Source organism: Nyctibius grandis, chromosome 33, assembly GCF_013368605.1.
Source record: "Nyctibius grandis isolate bNycGra1 chromosome 33, bNycGra1.pri, whole genome shotgun sequence".
NCBI classification, from domain to species: Eukaryota; Metazoa; Chordata; class Aves; order Nyctibiiformes; family Nyctibiidae; genus Nyctibius; species Nyctibius grandis.
In genome coordinates, this window is record NC_090690.1 from 4,934,112 (window position 1) to 4,952,185 (window position 18,074).

General features: G+C 59.2%; 2 protein-coding genes across 4 annotated transcripts; both read left to right on the plus strand.

Annotated features, from left to right (window-relative positions):
* Window positions 1-314: 314 nt before the first annotated feature.
* Window positions 315-5,121, plus strand: SNRNP27 (small nuclear ribonucleoprotein U4/U6.U5 subunit 27). 2 transcript variants are annotated; one of them, XM_068421499.1, is made up of 6 exons: window positions 315-400; window positions 1,761-1,881; window positions 1,985-2,097; window positions 2,232-2,311; window positions 2,415-2,479; window positions 4,629-5,121. In XM_068421499.1, the coding sequence occupies exons 1-6, from the start codon at window positions 364-366 to the stop codon at window positions 4,681-4,683; spliced, it is 471 nt and encodes a 156-aa protein (XP_068277600.1). In that variant the 5' UTR covers window positions 315-363; the 3' UTR covers window positions 4,684-5,121. The 2 variants fall into 2 exon arrangements, with proteins under 2 accessions (XP_068277600.1, XP_068277601.1); XM_068421500.1 differs by having other exon boundaries at window positions 325-397.
* A 1,092-nt stretch (window positions 5,122-6,213) lies between these two features.
* On the plus strand, window positions 6,214-17,536 carry MXD1 (MAX dimerization protein 1). Of its 2 annotated transcripts, XR_011049948.1 has the most exons (7): window positions 6,214-6,316; window positions 6,411-6,507; window positions 10,745-10,774; window positions 14,165-14,279; window positions 14,642-14,801; window positions 15,989-16,570; window positions 17,327-17,536. XR_011049948.1 is itself a non-coding variant. In XM_068421365.1 (6 exons), exons 1-6 carry the CDS (start codon window positions 6,244-6,246, stop codon window positions 16,207-16,209), a joined length of 696 nt encoding a protein of 231 aa, XP_068277466.1. In that variant the 5' UTR covers window positions 6,214-6,243; the 3' UTR covers window positions 16,210-17,536. The 2 variants fall into 2 exon arrangements, 1 of the variants encoding a protein (XP_068277466.1); XM_068421365.1 differs by having other exon boundaries at window positions 15,989-17,536.
* The last annotated feature ends 538 nt before the right edge of the window (window positions 17,537-18,074 follow it).

Consider the following 18,074-nt stretch of genomic DNA (forward strand, 5'->3'; position numbering starts at 1 on the left):
GGCTGGGGCTGAGCCTGGGGCTTGCGGGGGGCGCTGTGGCCATGCCTGAGCCGGGGCTTGAGCCTGAGCCTGGGCCTGAACCTGGCCCTGAGGCTGCGCCTGGGTCTGGGGCTGGGCCCGGGGCTCTGGGCCCGCACCCCCGGGGCTCTGGGCCCGCACCCCCCGGCTCTGCAGGCCGCCGGGGAGGGGGGTTCAGCCGCCCCACCGCCTTGGGCCCCCCACGGGACCGTGTTGGCTGCGGAACCAAAGCGCGACGGTGCCGGTTCCGGGGGGGGGGGAACGGGAACGCGGGACCGGGGGAACCGGAAGTGCGGGGGGCGCGCGGGGCCGTGCGGCCGGAAGTGCTGGCGCTGAGGGGCGGCCATGGGCCGCAGCCGCTCCCGGTCGCCGCCGCGGCGCGGTGAGGGGGGACGGGGCGGAGGGGGGACACCGGGAGGGGGCGGGGGGGGAGCAGGGGGGTCGGGGGGACCGGCCCCGGGGCGGATCCGGCCCCCACGGGACCGGGCTGCGCTGAGGGGGGGAGAGATGCGGGCCCTTGGGGGGGAAGGTGGAGGAGCCAGGCCCGGGGTGGGGAGACCAGGCCGCCGGCCCGGGGGTAGGAGAAGGCCCGGGGAGTCCCCCCAGCCCTTGGGCGAGGGGGTGAACCCCCTCCGGGGCGGGGGGGCGGTGATGAGGCCTCGGTTCTTCGCTCTGGGGGGAGCAGAGGCTGCCTTCCTCCTCCCCCTCCTCCTCCTCCCTCACACCGACTCCCGGCCCCGTCCACGCACCTCAGCTTTTCGGGGACCCCACTCCCGGGTGAAGGGCTTTTCCTGCTGCTCTCCCCCACTCCTGTTGTTACTGGAAAATAGTCACCGAGAAAACTCTGAACCCCAGTGACAGTTTAGAAGCCGACAGTGGTTTATCGCAGCGCTGGGTGCACGGGGGATCTCTCCTCCTGGGATGCACACCAGGGACAAAAGCACACTCGTTATAGAAAAATTAATGTTCATACAACTCCGAGTAAAGCCCACCTATTCCAAGAAACCTTATGCATATGCTAATATATTATGTAATTGTTTTTGCACATGCTTACTAAATTGGGGAAGGGGTCTGGGGTGGGCTCGGGGGGTCTCTAGTGGTCGTAACCCCCCCGTAGTTACACTGTCCGCTGTGTGACCCCGCTTCTGCGCCAGCGTGGCCGAGGCCTTTCTGCTGACACACGCGGGTGGCTCCGAGGAGAAGATCCTGTGCTGGTTCCTACAGGGTTTATCTCTACTCCTGGCGCCAGAGCTGTGAATCAAGTCATTTAAGACACTACAAAGATGCTGTTCACAGTCCTGCTTATCTCTGGCCCTTTGTAATTAGGGAGGAAATTAGCAGAGCTCTTGGATTCTCTAAGCACAAGCAAGAGTTGGTGGTGACTATAACTCTAAGTGTTACAGTCCCAGCAGCAGACCCTGGCTTCAAACCACGCCGTTAGCTTCAGAACGCCCTGTTATTAGAGCTGAAAGGAAAATTGCTGAAAGAAAAGTTGATTCTGTGTAAAGGTTACCCAGAGTCGGCCTTTTAGGGCCTGCTCTGAGGACTGATTTTACTAAACCATCTGGTATCGCTGTGGGTGCTGGTGGCGATCCCTGAGCCCGGCCACGGAGGGATCGGGGCGGAGGAGGTGGGTTGTTGTGGGGTCTCTGCTTGGAAGCTGTCGCAGCGTTGGTGGGATTTTCTTTGGAAGGGGGAGAGAGGTGAGGAAGTGGAAACTAAACGTGCCTTTGTCTGAGCAGAGCGGAGGCGATCGCGATCCACCTCCCGGGAGAGGGAGAGGAGGCGAAGAGAGCGATCCCGCTCCCGGGACAGGGACAGGAGGAGGAGCCGTTCCCGCTCCCCGCACAGGAGACGGTCCAGGTGAGGGGCAGAAACGCCAGCGCCGGGGTGGGGACAAGTTGGGGACGGTGCGAACTCGTTAACGCTGTCAAACCGGTAACGCCACAGGCGTTTGCACCGTCAGGTCGCCGAGACGGCACCGGTCCAGCTCCTCCTCGCCGCCGCGGCTGAAGGAGAGGCGGGATGAGGAGAAGAAGGAGATAAAGGATTCCAAAAGCAAAGAGCGTCAGATCACGGGTGAGCGGGGGGGATTTTCCTCGTTAAATTCCTCGTTAAGTTCCCCGTTTGGGTTGGGGCCAGCCCAGGGGACACCCGGGTGCTTATTTAAAATGTTTGTTTTAAATAATAAACTTATTTTGTTGCCTGGGCAGAGGAAGATTTGCAGGGCAAGACGGAAGAGGAAATCGAGATGATGAAGACGATGGGCTTCGCCTCCTTCGACACGACGAAGGTGGGAGCCCGCGGTCACCTCCTCAGCGCTGGTGCTGGCCCCTTTTTGGGGATAATAGCGCTGAATTTTGAGACCTTTTTTTTAATCTCTTCATGTCTTTCAGGGGAAGAAGGTGGACGGCGCCGCAAACGCTTACGCCATCAACGTGTCCCAGAAGAGGAAGTACAGGTTTGTGCCCAGCCTTCGGAAAAAGGCAAAGTTTGTGGTTTTTTACTGTCAAACAGACAGTAAGAGGCAGGTTTTACTGTCAAACGGAGGTAAGAGGCCTCTGGTGTCTCCTGGAAATGGTGGAAGCAGGGAGGTGAGGAGCCAAAGAGGATGTTGTGTGTGGGTGGGATGTGCCAGGTGTGGCCTGAAGGGGGTCGGAGCAGCGGGCCTGCCTCTGCAACCCTGTTTGCCTGTTTCTTACCCCCCAAAAAAAACCCACTCAGTTTAATTCTGTGTCCTTTTAGATGAGAAGTCGAGTGCACGGCCAGGCTCTGGTTCAGGTTGGACATTAGGAAGCATTTCTTCTCAGCAAGGGTCATTAGCCATTGGAAGGGGCTGCCCAGGGAGGTGGTGGTGTCACCATCTCTGGGGGGGTTTAAGAAAAGCCTGGACATGGCACTTAGTGCCCTGGTCTAGTTGCCATGGTGGTGTCAGGGCAACGGTTGGACTCGATGATCCCAGAGGGCTCTTCCAGCCTGATTGATTCTGGGATTCTGGCCCTCTTTTAGCCAGACCCGGCCAGCGCCGGACGTAGGGTCCTCAGACAGCCCGACCTACACGAGGGGGGAGGTTTCCTGCCCTCGTTTGTGCAAGTCCATGGGGAACTGGGTTCCCCGCGGCCGCTGGGTGCTGTCACAAGCCGCCCTCGGGTGAGGAATTGGCTGGGTGGTGGCATCTAGAGGTGGTGGTCAATGGCTCGATGTCGGTGGGGATCGGGGGAGGAGTGGTGTCCCTCAGGGGTCTGTACTGGGACCAGTGCTGCTTAATATCTTCACTGGTGACACAGACAGTGGGATCGAGTGCGCCCTCAGCGCATTTTGGAGGTGACACCCAGCTCAATGGTGCGGTTGGTGCTCCTGAGGGACGGGATGCCATCCAGAGGGACCTGGACAAGCTCCAGACGTGGGCCCATGTGCAACAAGGCCAAGTGCAAGGTCCTACACCTGGGTGGGGGCAACCCCCGGTGTCAATATGGGCTGGGGGGTGAAGGGATTGAGAGCAGCTCTGAGGAGAAGGACTTGGGGATGCTGGTGGGTGACAAACGGGACGTGAGGTGGTGATTTGCACTCGCAGCCCACTGTGTCCTGGGCTGTGTCACCAGCAGTGTGGCCAGCAGGGCGAGGGAGGGGATTCTGCCCCTCTGCTCCGCTCTGGTGAGACCCCCTGGGTCACTCTGGGGAGAGTGGCTGGAAAGTGCCTGGTGGGAAAGGACCTGGGGGTGTTGGTCGATGGCAGCTGGATATGAGCCAGCAGTGTGCCCAGGTGGCCAAGGAGGCCACCAGCACCCTGGCTTGTACCAGCACTAGTGTGGCCAGTAGGACGAGGGCAGGGATGGTCCCCGTGGTGAGGTTCTGCCTCGAATCCTGGGTGCAGTTTTGGGCCCCTCACGACAAGAAAGACCTTGAGGTGCTGGAGCGAGTCCAGAGAAGGGCAACGGGGCTGGGGAAGGGTCTGGAGCACAAGGAGAAGGGTCTGGAGAGCTTGTGAGGAGCGGCTGAGGGACCTGGGGGGGTTTAGCCTGGAGAAAAGGAGTGACAGGACGAGAGGAACCGGCCTCAAGGTGCCCCAGGGGAGGTTTAGGTTGGAGATCAGGGACAATTTCTCCATGGAAAGGGTTGTCAAGCGCTGGCACAGGCTGCCCAGGGCAGTGGTGGAGTCCCCATCCCTGGGGGGATTTAAAAGCCGTGTAGATGTGGTGCTGAGGGCCGTGGGTTAGTGGTGGCCTTGGCAGCGCTGGGGTGACGGTTGGACTCGATGATCTCAAAGGTCCTTTAACCAAAACGGTTCCATGAGAAAGATGGGGAAGAAATTTCTCACACAGAGGGTGGCCAGACCCTGGTGCCCAGCGGGGTGGGCGCTGCCCCATCCCTGGGGACACCCAAGGTGGGGCTGGACGAGGCTCTGAGCGACCTGAGGTGACGCTGTCCCTGCTCACAGCAGCGGGTTGGACCCGGGTGACCCTTCCCTGTCCCTCCCACCCAAACCGGTGACTTTTTGGGCCACCCCAGAGATTTCTCCCGAGCTGGGACCCCCCCCCAGCGCAGAGCGGGGTGGGTGGCTTTGTCCTTTGTCCCCACCGCTGACCCCAGCCCCTTCCCTCCGGCCGCAGGCAGTACATGAACAGAAAAGGAGGATTCAACAGACCCCTCGACTTCATCGCGTGACGCCGGGGGTGAGTGTCCCCCCCCACAAGGACCCTGCCTCCAGCAGACCCAATTCCCGAGGAATTCGGGTTATTCCCCGCAAATCCCGCAGCGACGAGAGTCTGTGAGGTTTTATTTCACAATATCCCTCGTGGGTCGCCGGGATCCGTCGTGTTTCCCTGGTTTTTGTCTCACCGTGACAATAAAACCCCCCCCCGGGGGAATATTTTTTTTTTTCCTTTTATTTTTTAATAAAATAATATAAAATAATAATAATAAAACGGCTGCCAGAAACCTCCAGCCACTTGGTTGCCCGAGCTGCCGCGGTTCTGCGGCGGGGGGGAACCTTACTCCCCAAAAACACTTTGATTCCCGTGTTGTGAGATGACGTAAATTTATGCAAATATATTAAAATTAGCACGGCCACACCCATTTTGGGGCCGTTTATTACAAAAATCACTTTTTTTTGCTTATTTTTTGGCGGCCGGGCTGGGTGTCTTCCGACAGCGGGGTGTTCTCGCTTCTTCGCTTCCATCTTTTGCTTAATTAACCTCTCTTGCTTAATTAACCTCTTTTGCTAATTAAACTCTTGTTAATTAATGCCTGTCTCTCCCCATGGAAGGGTTGAAGAGGCTGAGGGAAGCCCTGGGGTCAAAAGGGAGGCGCTGGGTGGTGATGGGTGGGGGGTCACCCCGCTTTGGGGTGGAAGTGGGGCTGGGAGGGGTCCCCCTTATTTTGGGGGGGGGGCTGTGGGATATGGGGTGCTCCCAGCTTGAGGGGGGGGGCTTTGGGTGGTCTCTACACTGGTAGGGGGGCCCTGAGCCATGCCCAGGGTGGGGGTGCCCTGCTTGGGGGGGTCCCAGCCCGGAGGGGGGTGTCCCGGGGGGGGGTCCTTGCCGGGGGGGGGCGCTGCCTTGGGGAATGGGGGGGCCCTGGCTGCTCCTTGCCCTCTTTGGGGGGTCCCTGCCCCAGGGGGGCCTTCCCCGGGGGGCAGGTGCCTGTCCTGGGTGGGGGGTCCCTGCCCGGGGGGGTCCCAGCCCGGAGGGGGGTGTCCCGGGGGGGGCCGGGTCCTACCTTGGAGTCCGCCCCCTCCCTCCCAGCTCCGCCGCGCCCACGTTGCCGGCTGGAGCCGGCGCCCCGCCCCCTTTCAGCTTTCCCGCCCCGCCATTGGCTGCCCGGACAGGAAATGAGTCAGGGCGAGGGGAGTGTCAGGGCGTGTCGCCCAATGGGAGCGAGGCGGCTGGGAAAGGCCAGTGTGGGTGGGTGGGGTTAACGGCGGGGGGCGGGGCTAAGGGGGGAGGGCGTGACGCTCTCGCCCAATGACAGCGAGCGCGGGGCGTGGCCTCGGGCACGGCCCTCCTACCGCCCGCCCTCGCACGCCAGCGCTGGGCGGGGCCTCCCTCACCCCTCCACCAATGCGCAACGACGGCGAGGGGGCGTCGTCCAATGAGCGGCGGCGTGGGGCGGGGCCTGGCGGAGAGGCCCTGTGAGGCGGAGAGACGACACCGCCCCCCGCTCCCCCCTCCCGCCGCCGCCGCCGCCGCCGCCGCCGCTGCTCCCGGCCCGGCCCGGCCCGGCGACATGGCGGCCTGCGGCGGCCTCAGCATCCAGATGCTGCTGGAGGCGGCCGAGTACCTGGAGCGGCGGGAGCGAGGTACCGGTTGGTTCCCCCCCCCCCGGCTCCTCCCGGTGTTCCCCCCTCAGCCGGGCCCGGCGGTGACGGGCGGCCCCCGGTTGTGTCTCCGCAGAGGCAGAGCACGGTTACGCCTCGCTGCTGCCCGGCGGTAAGGACGGCGAGGCCCTGCGGCGCCGCGCCAAGGCCCGGAAGAGCGGCAGGGGCGGCAGGTAACGGCCGGTACCGGGCGGGGGGATCGGGGGGGGGGCTGTACCGAGAGCTGGGGAGGGATCGCGGCCACCCCCGAGGGCTGGCGGGGCGGACTCGGCCGCTGCGGGGTGCTCGGAGCTGGCAGGGTCCCGCCTGGGAGGGCTGGGGGGGGCGGCTGGTGTCACCGGGTGACCGGGCCCGGTAAGGTCCTGCTGTCACAGGGCGTGTGACTGGGCTGGGGACCCTCCTGTCACTGGGTGACCGGGCCCGGTAAGGTCCTGCTGTCACGGGGCGTGTGGCCAGGCTGGGGACCCTCCTGTCACCAGGTGACTGGATCCGGTAAGGTCCCCCTGTCACCGGCTGCCTGGCAGGGCCAGGGGGGACCCTGCTGTCACCAGGGAGTGCTCGGGCTCCAGTAAGGTCCCACTGTCATGGGGTGTGTGGCCGGGCTGAGGACCCTCCTGTCACTGGGTGACCGGGCCCGGTAAGGTCCTGCTGTCACCGGGTGCCTGGCAGGGCCAGGCTGGGGACCCTCCTGTCACCGAGTGACCAGGTCGAATAAGGTCCTGCCGTCACCAGGTAACCGGCAGGGCCAGGCTGGGGACCCTCCTGTCACCAGGTGACCGGATCTGATAAGGTCCTGCTGTCACCGGGTGCTTGACAGGGCCAGGAGGGACCCTCCTGTCACCAGGTGCCCAGATCCAGTAAGGTCCTGCTGTCACAGGGCGTGTGGCTGGGCTGAGGACCTTCCTGTCACCAGGTGCCAGGATCCGGTAAGGTCCCACTGTCACAGAGTGCCTGGCAGGGCTGGTGACCCTCCTGTCACCAGGTGACCGGGCTCGGTAAGACCCTGCCATCCCAGGGCACCTGGCAGGGCTGGGGGGGACCGTGCCGTCACCGGGTGCTCCGGCTCTGCCACGATCCTGCCGTCACCCACCACCCTGAGACATTCCCACCAGCACCCCTCGCCCCCGGATCAGGATCGTGCCCGGGGCCGGCGTCACTTGGGAACACCCCGGCGAGACGTGAAGGGGGAACCTCCCCGCGTTGGGCAAACTCGGGGCTGAGCCGCGCCATCGCCTGACGTGGCGGCGGGGTTTGGGGAGGGGAATGGGGAAGTTGGGCTCTTGGTTTCGGGTTTGCTCACGCCGGAGCTCGGGAAGCGAAACCGCTCGCAGTCCGGGAGGATTCTCCATAAAGAAAACAATAATTTTTTTTTTCTAAGACATTTTTGGCCGAGCGCAGGGTTTTTGGTGCTTTAATGACATCGTCTCATCCTGTTTTCCTTGGTAAAAAAGGGAATTCCATCATTCTCCTCCCCAAAATCACCAACACGCAGGTTATTCCTCGCCGACGTTAAATCCGCAGCCCCTTCTCGGGGAATAAACACGCCTTTAGTCCCAGCTCAAGCCAGATCCACGCGCCGGTTTTGCCACAGCGAATCCCCCCAGCTTGGGGTTTGTTGATTTTCTTTTTTTCAGGGAATATATAATTACACCTCCCAGGCCCAGGGATTAATTGTTTAACACTCCCACATTGTGTTTATTTGCTTCTGCTTCGTTACAACAGACACGACCTCGTGTCACGGTGCAAACCGGAGTCGCTGCGCTGGATTTTGCCTTTCCAGCACCTGTCGTGGTTTATTCGGTCGCTTTAATAACGTTAAAATCACTTGGGGCATCATCGAGGTGAAATTATGGGTTGATTTTCGGGAGAGCTGGCTCCGGAGTGTCACCTCTACCCCAGCACACACGGATCCAGCCCCTCGAAACAGCTACGGGGGGGAAAGGGGTGGAAAAACTTTGCCGGGCAAAGCGAAGCCTGAGCGGGTTCGTCCCGACACGTCACCGGCCGCCGGTCGCTTCCCTTCCTCGCCACCCTGTTTCGGGCTGTTTGCCCAGGGAGGAGCAACGTGGCGATGTCACCAGATATGTCACATTTTCCCGGTCGGGAACCACCTCGTCTGCGTGACGCAGCCACCTTCGAGAGCTGCCGTAACAACGAACACCGCCGGGGGGTTTGTCCGTACCCCGGATCCTCGCGTCCCCCCGAGCCCGGGGTGTTTCCCTCTCCCTCCTGCGCAGGTTTCGGGGCCGTCGGGTTCCCGTTGAGGGAGCAGGAGGCAGGTGAGGTCTCTCAGTCTTCTCTCAATGAGGCTCCGAGTGAATTCGTGTGTGTTTATCGCTCCAAATTTCTTTTTTCGGTAGATTTGGAGAATCAGAACAGCGGAACTAAGGGCTGAGCTGGATGAAGCAGAGGACGGGCGGCGTGTGCCGTTCCCTTCGCTTTTGTCACGGTTTGCAGGAGCAGAGGCGGCGTTTCGAAGCGTCGGGGCCGGCAGGGGAGGTTTCAGGTCCCCTCTGCTCCCCTGACCCCTTTTACTTTATCCAAACTTAAAATCCATCCACTAAGGAACCTTTTTTCTCAATGTTAGTGGTTGTGGCTGCGAACCCATCGTGCTGAAAGATGCTGCAACAAAAGCGTGGAAGAGGGAATGAATTTATTATTAATAATATTATTAGTGGTGATGGGAGCCTTCAGCTCTGGCAGAAGTGACGCTCGAAAAGCTTTTGGCTTATTTATTTTTATTTATTTATTTATTTATTTGGATTTATTGATTTATTTTGGCTTATTTAATGGTTGGACTCGATGATCCCAGAGGTCTCTTCCAACCTGATTGATTCTGTGATGGCTTCAACCAGCACCACCAGAAAGCCGACAAAAGGAGCCGGGCGAAGATGGATCTCGTCCATCCTGATGCCATGGGCATCGTGGCCTCGTGTGGCTGTCTTGGGTTTCGAGGGAGAGAAAATAAGTAGTAGCTCGTGTTTTCTGCCTTAGGTGAAATGAGGAGCTTCAGGGGAACGTGTAAATGGTCTTAACGCCCGCCTGGGTTTCAGCGTCACAGTTGGAGGTGCCAACCCGTTGTCGGAGGCGGGGAAGGGATCGTCCCTCTGTGCTCGGCACTGGTGAGGCCGCACCTTGAATCCTGTGTCCAGTTCTGGGCCCCGCACTTCAAGAGAGACGTTGAGGTGTTGGAGCGAGTGCAGAGGAGGGCGACCAAGCTGGTGAAGGGTCTGGAGGGTCTGACCTCCAAGGAACGTCTGAGGGAGCTGGGGGTGTTTAGCCTGGAGAAGAGGAGGCTCAGAGGTGACCTTAGTGCAGTCTACAACTACCTGAAGGGAGGTTGGAGCAGGGTGGGAGTCGGCCTCTTCTCCCAGGCAACCAGCGACAGGACAAGAGGACACAGCCTCAAGCTTCGCCGGGGGAGGTTCAGGTTGGACATTAGGAAGCATTTCTTCTCAGCAAGGGTCATCAGCCATTGGAAGGGGCTGCCCAGGGAGGTGGTGGAGTCACCATCTCTGGAGGGGTTTAAGACTGGACATGGCACTTAGTGCCCTGGTCTAGTTGCCATGGTGGTGTCAGGGCAATGGTTGGACTCGATGATCCCAGAGGGCTCTTCCAACCTGGTTGATTCTGTGATTCTGTGAATCTTTACGCGTCGTCTTCCAGGCAGCTCGCCCTGGTTTTGCCGAGAGCCGACGGGCTGAGCAGCGTGAACGTCAGACACCGTCGAGACTTCAGGGGCTCCCAGTCGCCATCTCATACAACCAGAATGTTCTTGGGGCTCTCAGCGCCAGACGCGACCGCTCGGACGCTGCACAGCCTTCAAAAACAGCTTGTTTTCCCCCAAAGTGGCCCCGAGCTGTCGGCTCCCCAGCTCTTCACTTTACGTGCCGAGAACTGCAGATACTCCTCTTACTCCCTCTACCCTTCTTACGCAAGAAGCCTTTAAAAAAGCTGCTTTAAAAGAAAAAAAACCTCTCCAGGGCACCTGTGCTCACCAAAAACCCATTTTCTTTCTGATAGAAGCTCGGTTGCAGGTTTGTGTTGCGATGGAGCAATTTCCCTCCCCCTGCCCGGAGATCAGCTCTCGGGGCTGCCGCTTCCCCTTTCCCCACCACGAACCCCGAGAGCGTTCACTCTTGCATCATGGCAGCCGCTTAATCCTAATCCTAGTCCTAAAACTGAGCCTTTCTGTGTTTAAATCCCACCTTATGGTTTTACCCACCCTTTTATTGCCATTTATTTGGCAATTTCTCCGCCGTCTGTGCCATTTTCGCTGTCCCCGGGGGTCTGAAAGCCCCCGAGGTTCGCAGTTTTGCTGGGGAACATTTACTAAAGCCCACGTTTTAATGCTAATTGCGACGCGCCTCGTCAGACAGAGGAGTTAATAATTTGTTCTTTCTTTTTCAGGTCGATGCACAACGAGATGGAGAAGAACAGGTGAGGGTCAGAGGTTCGCTAGGAGCCGGTTTGGGGTGAATTGCTGCTTTTCCAGGCGTTGGGAAGCGGGGTCGGGGAGTCGAGGTGGGGAGTGGGAGGGAAGGGAGGGGACAGCTGGATGAAGCGGCCGCTGAGGTAGCTCGGAGGTGAAGCGTTCCCCATCCTTGGCCGCCTTGTGCAATAAGGAGGTGGGTGGTGAAACCCCAAGCAGCGTGTTTCCCTTCATCCCACCTCTTGGCTCACTAGGCAGAAGGGTTTCCAGCCCTCTCCCAGTTCCCGGGGGCAATGCCATGTTGGTGGGACGGCCGCATCCTCTGCTCGCCCGCGGTCAGGGTGTAACGTACAAATAATCGGGGTTATCTGCGACAGAGCGGCGCGGTCGGTGTCACCCAGCTGAGAGGTGGCTTCGTGCAATAGAATCACAGACTGGTTTGGGTTGGAAGGGACCTTAAAGCCCATCTTGTTCCACCTCCCCTGCCACAGGCAGGGACACCTTCCACCAGCCCAGGGTGCTCCCAGCCCCATCCAACCTGGCCTTGAACACTGCCAGGGAGGGGGCAGCCACAGCTTCTCTGGGCAACCTGGGCCAGGGTCTCACCACCCTCACAGCAAAGAATTTCTTCCTCAGATCTCATCTCAATCTCCCCTCTTTCAGTTTAAAACCATTCCCCCTCATCCTGTCACTCCATGCCCTTGTAAAAAGCCCTCTCCAGCTTTCCTGTAGCCCCTTCAGGCACTGGAAGGTGCTAGAAGGTCTCCCCGGAGCCTTCTCTTCTCCAGGCTGAACAGCCCCAACTCTCTCAGCCTGTCTCCAGAGCAGAGGGGCTCCAGCCCTCTGAGCATCTCCGTGGCCGCCTCTGGACTCGCTCCAACAGCTCCGTGTCCTTCTGTTGGGCCCCAGAGCTGGACGCAGCACTGCAGGGGGGTCTCCCGAGAGCGGAGCAGAGGGGCAGAATCCCCTCCCTCGCCCTGCTGGCCACGCTGCTGGGGATGCAGCCCAGGACACGGGTGGCTTTAGGCTGCCAGCGCACGTTGCCGGCTCATGGTGAGCTTCTCGTCACCCACCACCCCCAAGTCCTTCTCCTCAGGGCTGCTCTCAATCCATTCCCCGCCCAGCCTGGATTTATCCTTGGGATTGCCTCAATAAGATGCTCTTTTTTTTTCTTGGCTTGGCTTGGACGAGGCTCAAATCTCGCTGTGTCCTGCTGCTGGCGCAGGATTGATGGGACCTCGGTCAGTTTGTACCTTAAGCAGCAGAACTGCCCGTGTCCCAGGTGACACGGGTTAGAAAAGGCCGGGGCTGTTTATTCTTCATTTGAAAACACCAAGACAATTAGCATTTGTTTACCTCAGCCTCGCCTGGCCTCCCTCTCGCCTTGTTTAGACCCGAGCCGTGTCGAAATCCTGTTGCACAACCCAGGGCAGTGAATTCTCCATCTTTTTCCACCCCTTCCAACAGGCTGGAGAAATGAGTTTCTCTCTGGACAGGGATTACGTGCCCCTTCTGCCCTCGCTCCTCGTTAGAGAGACCTTAATCCCGTCAGGCAGGGACACCTTCCACCAGCCCAGGTTGCTCCCAGCCCCATCCAGCCTGGCCTTGAACACTGCCAGGGAGGGGGCAGCCACAGCTTCTCTGGGCAACCTGGGCCAGGGTCTCACCACCCTCACAGCAAAGAATTTCTTCCTGCTCCTTATCCATCGATCTCGCGGGTAAATCACTTCTAAACCACCACGGCACGGTCGGACAGGTCTGCACCGCTCCGGGCAGCTCTTCTTCCTCCTCCTCCTCAGGAAAATAATCTTTACAAAGGCTCCTCTTGGAGCCTGTCGGTGTTTGGGATTTACCCAAAGAGTAAAAACCCACGTGGTTTGTTTGCGTTGTCATCCAGAAGGAACTTGGCGTAGGCAAACGCCTCTTGACTCCGTGTCCAAAACAAGATAGGCAGGAACCGGCCAAACCCCAATCCGCGGCCGCCTGCGTCGATCGGGTATTTCAAAGGCGGGTGGAGCAATCGATGCCCAAGAACGTGACCTAAATCTTGAGGCTGGAGTGCCGAACGCGAGGGAAACCGCCCCGTGCTGCCGACGTCTCGATTGTCCAAGGATAAAGGGACTTCCTTGAGGAGCCGAAGTTCCCCTCAGCGAGCGATCGAGCATGAACCTCCGTGTTAATGCAGATAAAAATCACAGAATCACACAGAATCACAGAATCAACCAGGTTGGAAGAGCCCTCTGGGATCATCGAGTCCAACCATTGCCCTGACACCACCATGGCAACTAGACCAGGGCACTAAGTGCCATGTCCAGGCTTTTCTTAAACCCCTCCAGAGATGGTGACTCCACCACCTCCCTGGGCAGCCCCTTCCAATGGCTAATGACCCTTGCTGAGAAGAAATGCTTCCTAATGTCCGACCTGACCCTCCCCTGGCCAAGCTTGAGGCTGTGTCCTCTTGTCCTATCGCTGGTTGCCTGGGAGAAGAGGCCGACTCCCACTGCACTACAACCTCCCTTCAGGTAGTTGTAGACTGCACTAAGGTCACCTCTGAGCTTCCTCTTCTCCAGGCTAAACACCCCCAGCTCTCTCAGCCATTCCTCGGAGGTCAGACCCTCCAGACCCTTCCCCACCTTGGTCGCCCTCCTCTGCACTCGCTCCAACACCTCAACGTCTCTCTTGAAGTGCAGGGCCCAGAACTGGACACAGGATTCAAGGTGCGGCCTCACCAGTGCCGAGCACAGAAGGACGATCCCTTCCCCAGACTGGCTGGCTACACTAGTCCTAAGAGAGGCCAGGATGCCATTGGTCTTCTTGGCCACCTGGGCACACTGCTGGCTCACGTTCAGCCAGCTGTTCATCAGCACCCCCAGGACTCTTTCTAACCACTCTTCCCCCAGCCTGTAGCGCTGCATGGGGTTGTTGCGGCCCAAGTGTAAGACCCGGCACTTGTTCTTCTTGAACCTCACGCCGTTGGTCTCGGCCCATCGATCCAACCTGTCCAGATCCCTCTGTAGGGCCTTCCTACCCTCCAGCAGATTGACACTGCCACCCAGCTTGGTGTCATCTGCAAATTTACCAAGGGTACACTCCATCCCTACGTCTAGATCATCTATAAAGATATTGAACAGCACCGGCCCCAGAACTGAGCCCTGGGCAACACCGCTAGTGACCGGCCGCCAGTTGGACTTTGCCCCATTCCCCACCACTCTCTGGGCTCGGCCATCCAACCTTTTCAGAGAGGTCCTTTGGCTGCAGTTCTCACCCGGTGAGGGTGGGAAGGCGTCTGGTTCGGCTTCGCTTCCAACCACCTCGATTATCCACGCTCGCAAGGGTTGAAACGCCGTCGGGAAAGCGGGTACGTCCCCCTCTTAGCACGTCGCATGGTCTCCTTGCAGGCGTGCCCAGCTGCGGTCGTGTTTGGAGAAGCTGAAGGGGCTGGTGCCGCTGGGACCCGAAGCCGGCAAACACACCACGCTGAGCTTACTGACGAGAGCGAAATTGCACATCAAGGTGAGCGCGCGCGGGGGCTCGGTCGGCGCCGCTGAACCCCCCCGCCGTCGGAGACGCCAGAAAAATATATAAATAGGACGGGGCCAGCTGCAGCGTAGCTGCTCCTGTGACTTGTTTGGAGGGGGAAGCGTCCTCTACGTGCCTCTCCATCCCTGCTTCGACGTCTGTGGGCTTGCAGGAGGATGAAAGTTGCGTCGTATGAGTCGTGCACTCGACGTCCCGAGCGCATCGAAGCCGGGGAGCCCCTCGGTAGTTGATTGTGGTCACGTTTAGGTGGCTCGGGTACCAAAAGTGATGTTTCCCCCGTGGCTGGAGGCTGCGGGGGGAGCTCAGGCTGCTTCTCTCCCTCTCGTCCTCTGCAGAAGCTTGAAGACTACGACAGGAAAGCCGTACACCAAATCGAGCAGCTGCAGCGGGAGCAGCGGCACCTGAAAAGGCAGCTGGAGAAGCTGGGGATGGAGAGGGTGAGGATGGACAGCATCGGATCCACTGTGTCTTCAGAGCGGTCGGACTCGGATAGAGGTGAGAGCCCCACCCGTAGCAGATGAGGGCAGGGCTGTGGGTGTATCTATCTAAGACTTCAGTAAGGCATTCGACACTGTCTCCCACAGCATCCTCCCAGACAAACTGGCTGCCCGGGGCTTGGATGGGTGGACTCTTCGATGGGTTAAAAACTGGCTGGATGGCCGAGCCCAGAGAGTGGTGGGGAATGGGGCAAAGTCCAGCTGGCGGCCGGTCACTAGCGGTGTTCCCCAGGGCTCAGTTCTGGGGCCGGTGCTGTTCAATGTTGTTATAGATGATCTAGACGTAGGGATTGAGTGCACCCTCAGTAAATTTGCAGATGACACCGAGCTGGGTGGGAGTGTCGATCTGCTGGAGGGTAGGAAGGGTCTGCAGAGGGATCTGGACAGGTTGGATCGATGGGCCGAGACCAACAGCGTGAGGTTCAACAAGAACAAGTGCCGGGTCTGACACTTGGGCCACACCAACCCCCTGCAGCGCTACGGGCTGGGGGAAGAGTGGTTAGAAAGAGCCCTGGGGGTGCTGATGGACAGGCGGCTAAACGTGAGCCAGCAGTGTGCCCAGGTGGCCAAGAAGGCCACTGGCATCCTGGCCTCTCTTAGGAGTAGTGTAGCCAGCCGGTCTGGGACAGGGATCGTCCCTCTGTACTCGGCACTGGTGAGGCTGCACCTTGAATCCTGTGTCCAGTTCTGGGCCCTGCACTTCAAGAGAGACGTTGAGGTGTTGGAGCGAGTGCAGAGGAGGGCGACCAAGCTGGGGAAGGGTCTGGAGGGTCTGACCTGCGAGGAACAGCTGAGAGAGCTGGGGGTGTTTAGCCTGGAGAAGAGGAGGCTCAGAGGTGACCTTAGTGCAGTCTACAACTACCTGAAGGGAGGTTGTAGCGGGGTGGGAGTCGGCCTCTTCTCCCGGGCAACCAGCAATAGGACAAGAGGACACAGCCTCAAGCTTGGCCAGGGGAGGGTCAGGTTGGACATTAGGAAGCATTTCTTGTCAGCAAGGGTCATTAGCCATTGGAAGGGGCTGCCCAGGGAGGTGGTGGAGTCACCATCTCTGGAGGGGTTTAAGAAAAGCCTGGACATGGCACTTAGTGCCCTGGTCTAGTTGCCATGGTGGTGTCAGGGCAACGGTTGGACTCGATGATCCCAGAGGGCTCTTCCAACCTCAGTGATTCTGTGATTGTCTTGCAGAAGAGATGGACGTGGATGTGGGTGTGGACATGAATGTGGATGTGGACGTGGACGTGGAGAGCACGGACGACCTTCCCGCCGACCTCGACTGGAGCAGCAGCAGCCCGAGCGACTCGGACGAGCGAGGCAGCCTGCAGAGCGCCTGCAGTGACGAGGGTTATTCCAGCGCCGGCGTGAAGAGGTTGAAGCTGCAGAGCTTCAAGCCACCTTTGGGGCTCTAAAGCAGCGACTCCCGGCGCCGGTTCTCCCCTCGCCCTTTCCCTTTCGGATCTCGTTGGGTAGCACACGCCGGACTCTTGCACTTAAAAAAATTCTTCCCGTCCCGCCGACCGAAACGAAGCTGAGCTTTGCCGACGTCCCAAGACGCCGCGTGGGGCTGCAGGTGGCCAAGCCGCTCGCCCCCGCTGCCTCCTCTTCCTCTCCACGACACGCTCCAGCCCCCGGAATATCGCGGCAGTAACAGCAACCCCCGAACCCTCCGCTGGGATCTTGTGCCTTGCTGTCACCGGCGACATTCCGGATCTCTGCGTTCACCCGGCGACACCACGGACCCGTCGCAGAGCCCAAACGTCGAGTTTTTGGGTGAGGATCTGCAGGCAGCGCCGGCCTCTCGCGTTGTGTAAACCTGGGAGAGCGTCGAGCGGAGCGTTTTGGGTCACGGCGTGTGTGGGACGGGCGCAGGGGTCGCCCCGCCGGCGCCCAGTCGGGGGGGGCTCATCTCCACCGACTCTAAATATTCAGGGTAACCACCTACACCCCAGCCCCGCAGCGGAGCCTGGCACCGGGGCTCCGCACCCATCGTCACCCCCTCGCAGAGCCTCGGGCGCCTTCGCCTGGGATGGTTTTTTCTGTCCTACCTAAAACCAAACCCCGTCCACGCTTGACGATTTCCTCCTCATGCTTCTTGTCTCGGGGGCAATTTTTATTCTACCTCGGCGAGAGGAACGAAGATTCTCTCCATCCCTTTAGCACAACAAGCTGATGCCTCGTTTGGTTTACAGACGCGACGCCCCGTTCGAATCCGGTTTAAGCAATAACCCGACGGGGCGGGGGAGCGGGGGCAGCCTCCCGAGGGGACCCCGACTCTTCTCCAAAGCACTTCTCCGGCCACTGGGGATCTTTTTTGGCCACTCATGAAGGATTTTGGTCACTGCCTTAAGGAGACAAACCCAAACACACCAAGGAAGGGGCATCCCCCCTCCCATCACCTCCCATCACCTCCCATCACCTCCATCACCAGGAACCTACAGCAAACCCACGGGCTATAAATATTTATTCCTTTTTCTACGAAACCGCTGGACTGGAGGTAACATTCTTAACACCTTTCTGCTTTTATAGATGTTCTGGAAACTTCACTACGTCGAGGTGCTCTAACAGAGATGTTTCTTTTCCCCCCCGGAGCTGGTAGAAGGTGTTTTCCAGCCCCCTCTCGCCGCTTCACTCTCCAAGGGCTTTTCTGAGCGGTGGGAGATAAAACCGGGCGTCCCCACGCGCCGTCGCCGAGACTTTACTAAGTGCGAGTGACCCAACAATATAAAACTCAATTTCTTTTGGTCTTTTTGGTGTTTTTTTTAAAATATTAAGCTATTCTGGGCTTGTTCGAAGCCTTCAAGAAGCAAGAGGATGGGAGATGGGACCAGCAGGTTGCTTCAAATCTAAATCTCAGCTCTTTTTGCTCGTGCTGCATTAAAAAGAGAGAAAAGCAAAACCACGAGGGATTTTTATTTTATTTTTTGGTTAAAGCAGCCAGAACTTTCCGACATTGGGCAGATTTGCACCGACCCGCGGGCTCCAATGCCTTTAGCATCGCTACACCCAAGTTCCAGCCACCAGCCGTTGGCACGTGCGCTCCGAACCCCGACGCTTGAAAAAAAACAAGAGAAAAAAGATGAAAAAAAGAAAAATAAAATGAAATATCAGCACTTTGGTGGCTCCGGGGGGTGTTTGCCCAGAGCCCTCCCCAGCCCTCTGCCACAAACCGCCTCGGGGATCGCCCCGGAGCTGTGGCTCCTGCTGCAAGGGGACGTCGGCGTCAGGAAAGCGCCGTCGGGGTTAAATGGGGGTTGAAAACATTCAATTTTTGGTT

What these genes read in the sequence shown, in the direction of transcription:
- MXD1 (XM_068421365.1), top strand. Translation starts at nt 6,244, where the DNA reads ATGGCGGCCTGCGGCGGCCTCAGCATCCAGATGCTGCTGGAGGCGGCC. An exon ending in AACGAGATGGAGAAGAACAG is followed by an intron (nt 10,775 to 14,164) that starts GTGAGGGTCAGA and finishes GTCTCCTTGCAG; the next exon opens with GCGTGCCCAGCTGCGGTCGT. An exon ending in GCGGTCGGACTCGGATAGAG is followed by an intron (nt 14,802 to 15,988) that starts GTGAGAGCCCCA and finishes ATTGTCTTGCAG; the next exon opens with AAGAGATGGACGTGGATGTG.
- SNRNP27 (XM_068421499.1), top strand. Translation starts at nt 364, where the DNA reads ATGGGCCGCAGCCGCTCCCGGTCGCCGCCGCGGCGCG. An exon ending in CAAAGAGCGTCAGATCACGG is followed by an intron (nt 2,098 to 2,231) that starts GTGAGCGGGGGG and finishes TTGCCTGGGCAG; the next exon opens with AGGAAGATTTGCAGGGCAAG. An exon ending in CCTCCTTCGACACGACGAAG is followed by an intron (nt 2,312 to 2,414) that starts GTGGGAGCCCGC and finishes CATGTCTTTCAG; the next exon opens with GGGAAGAAGGTGGACGGCGC.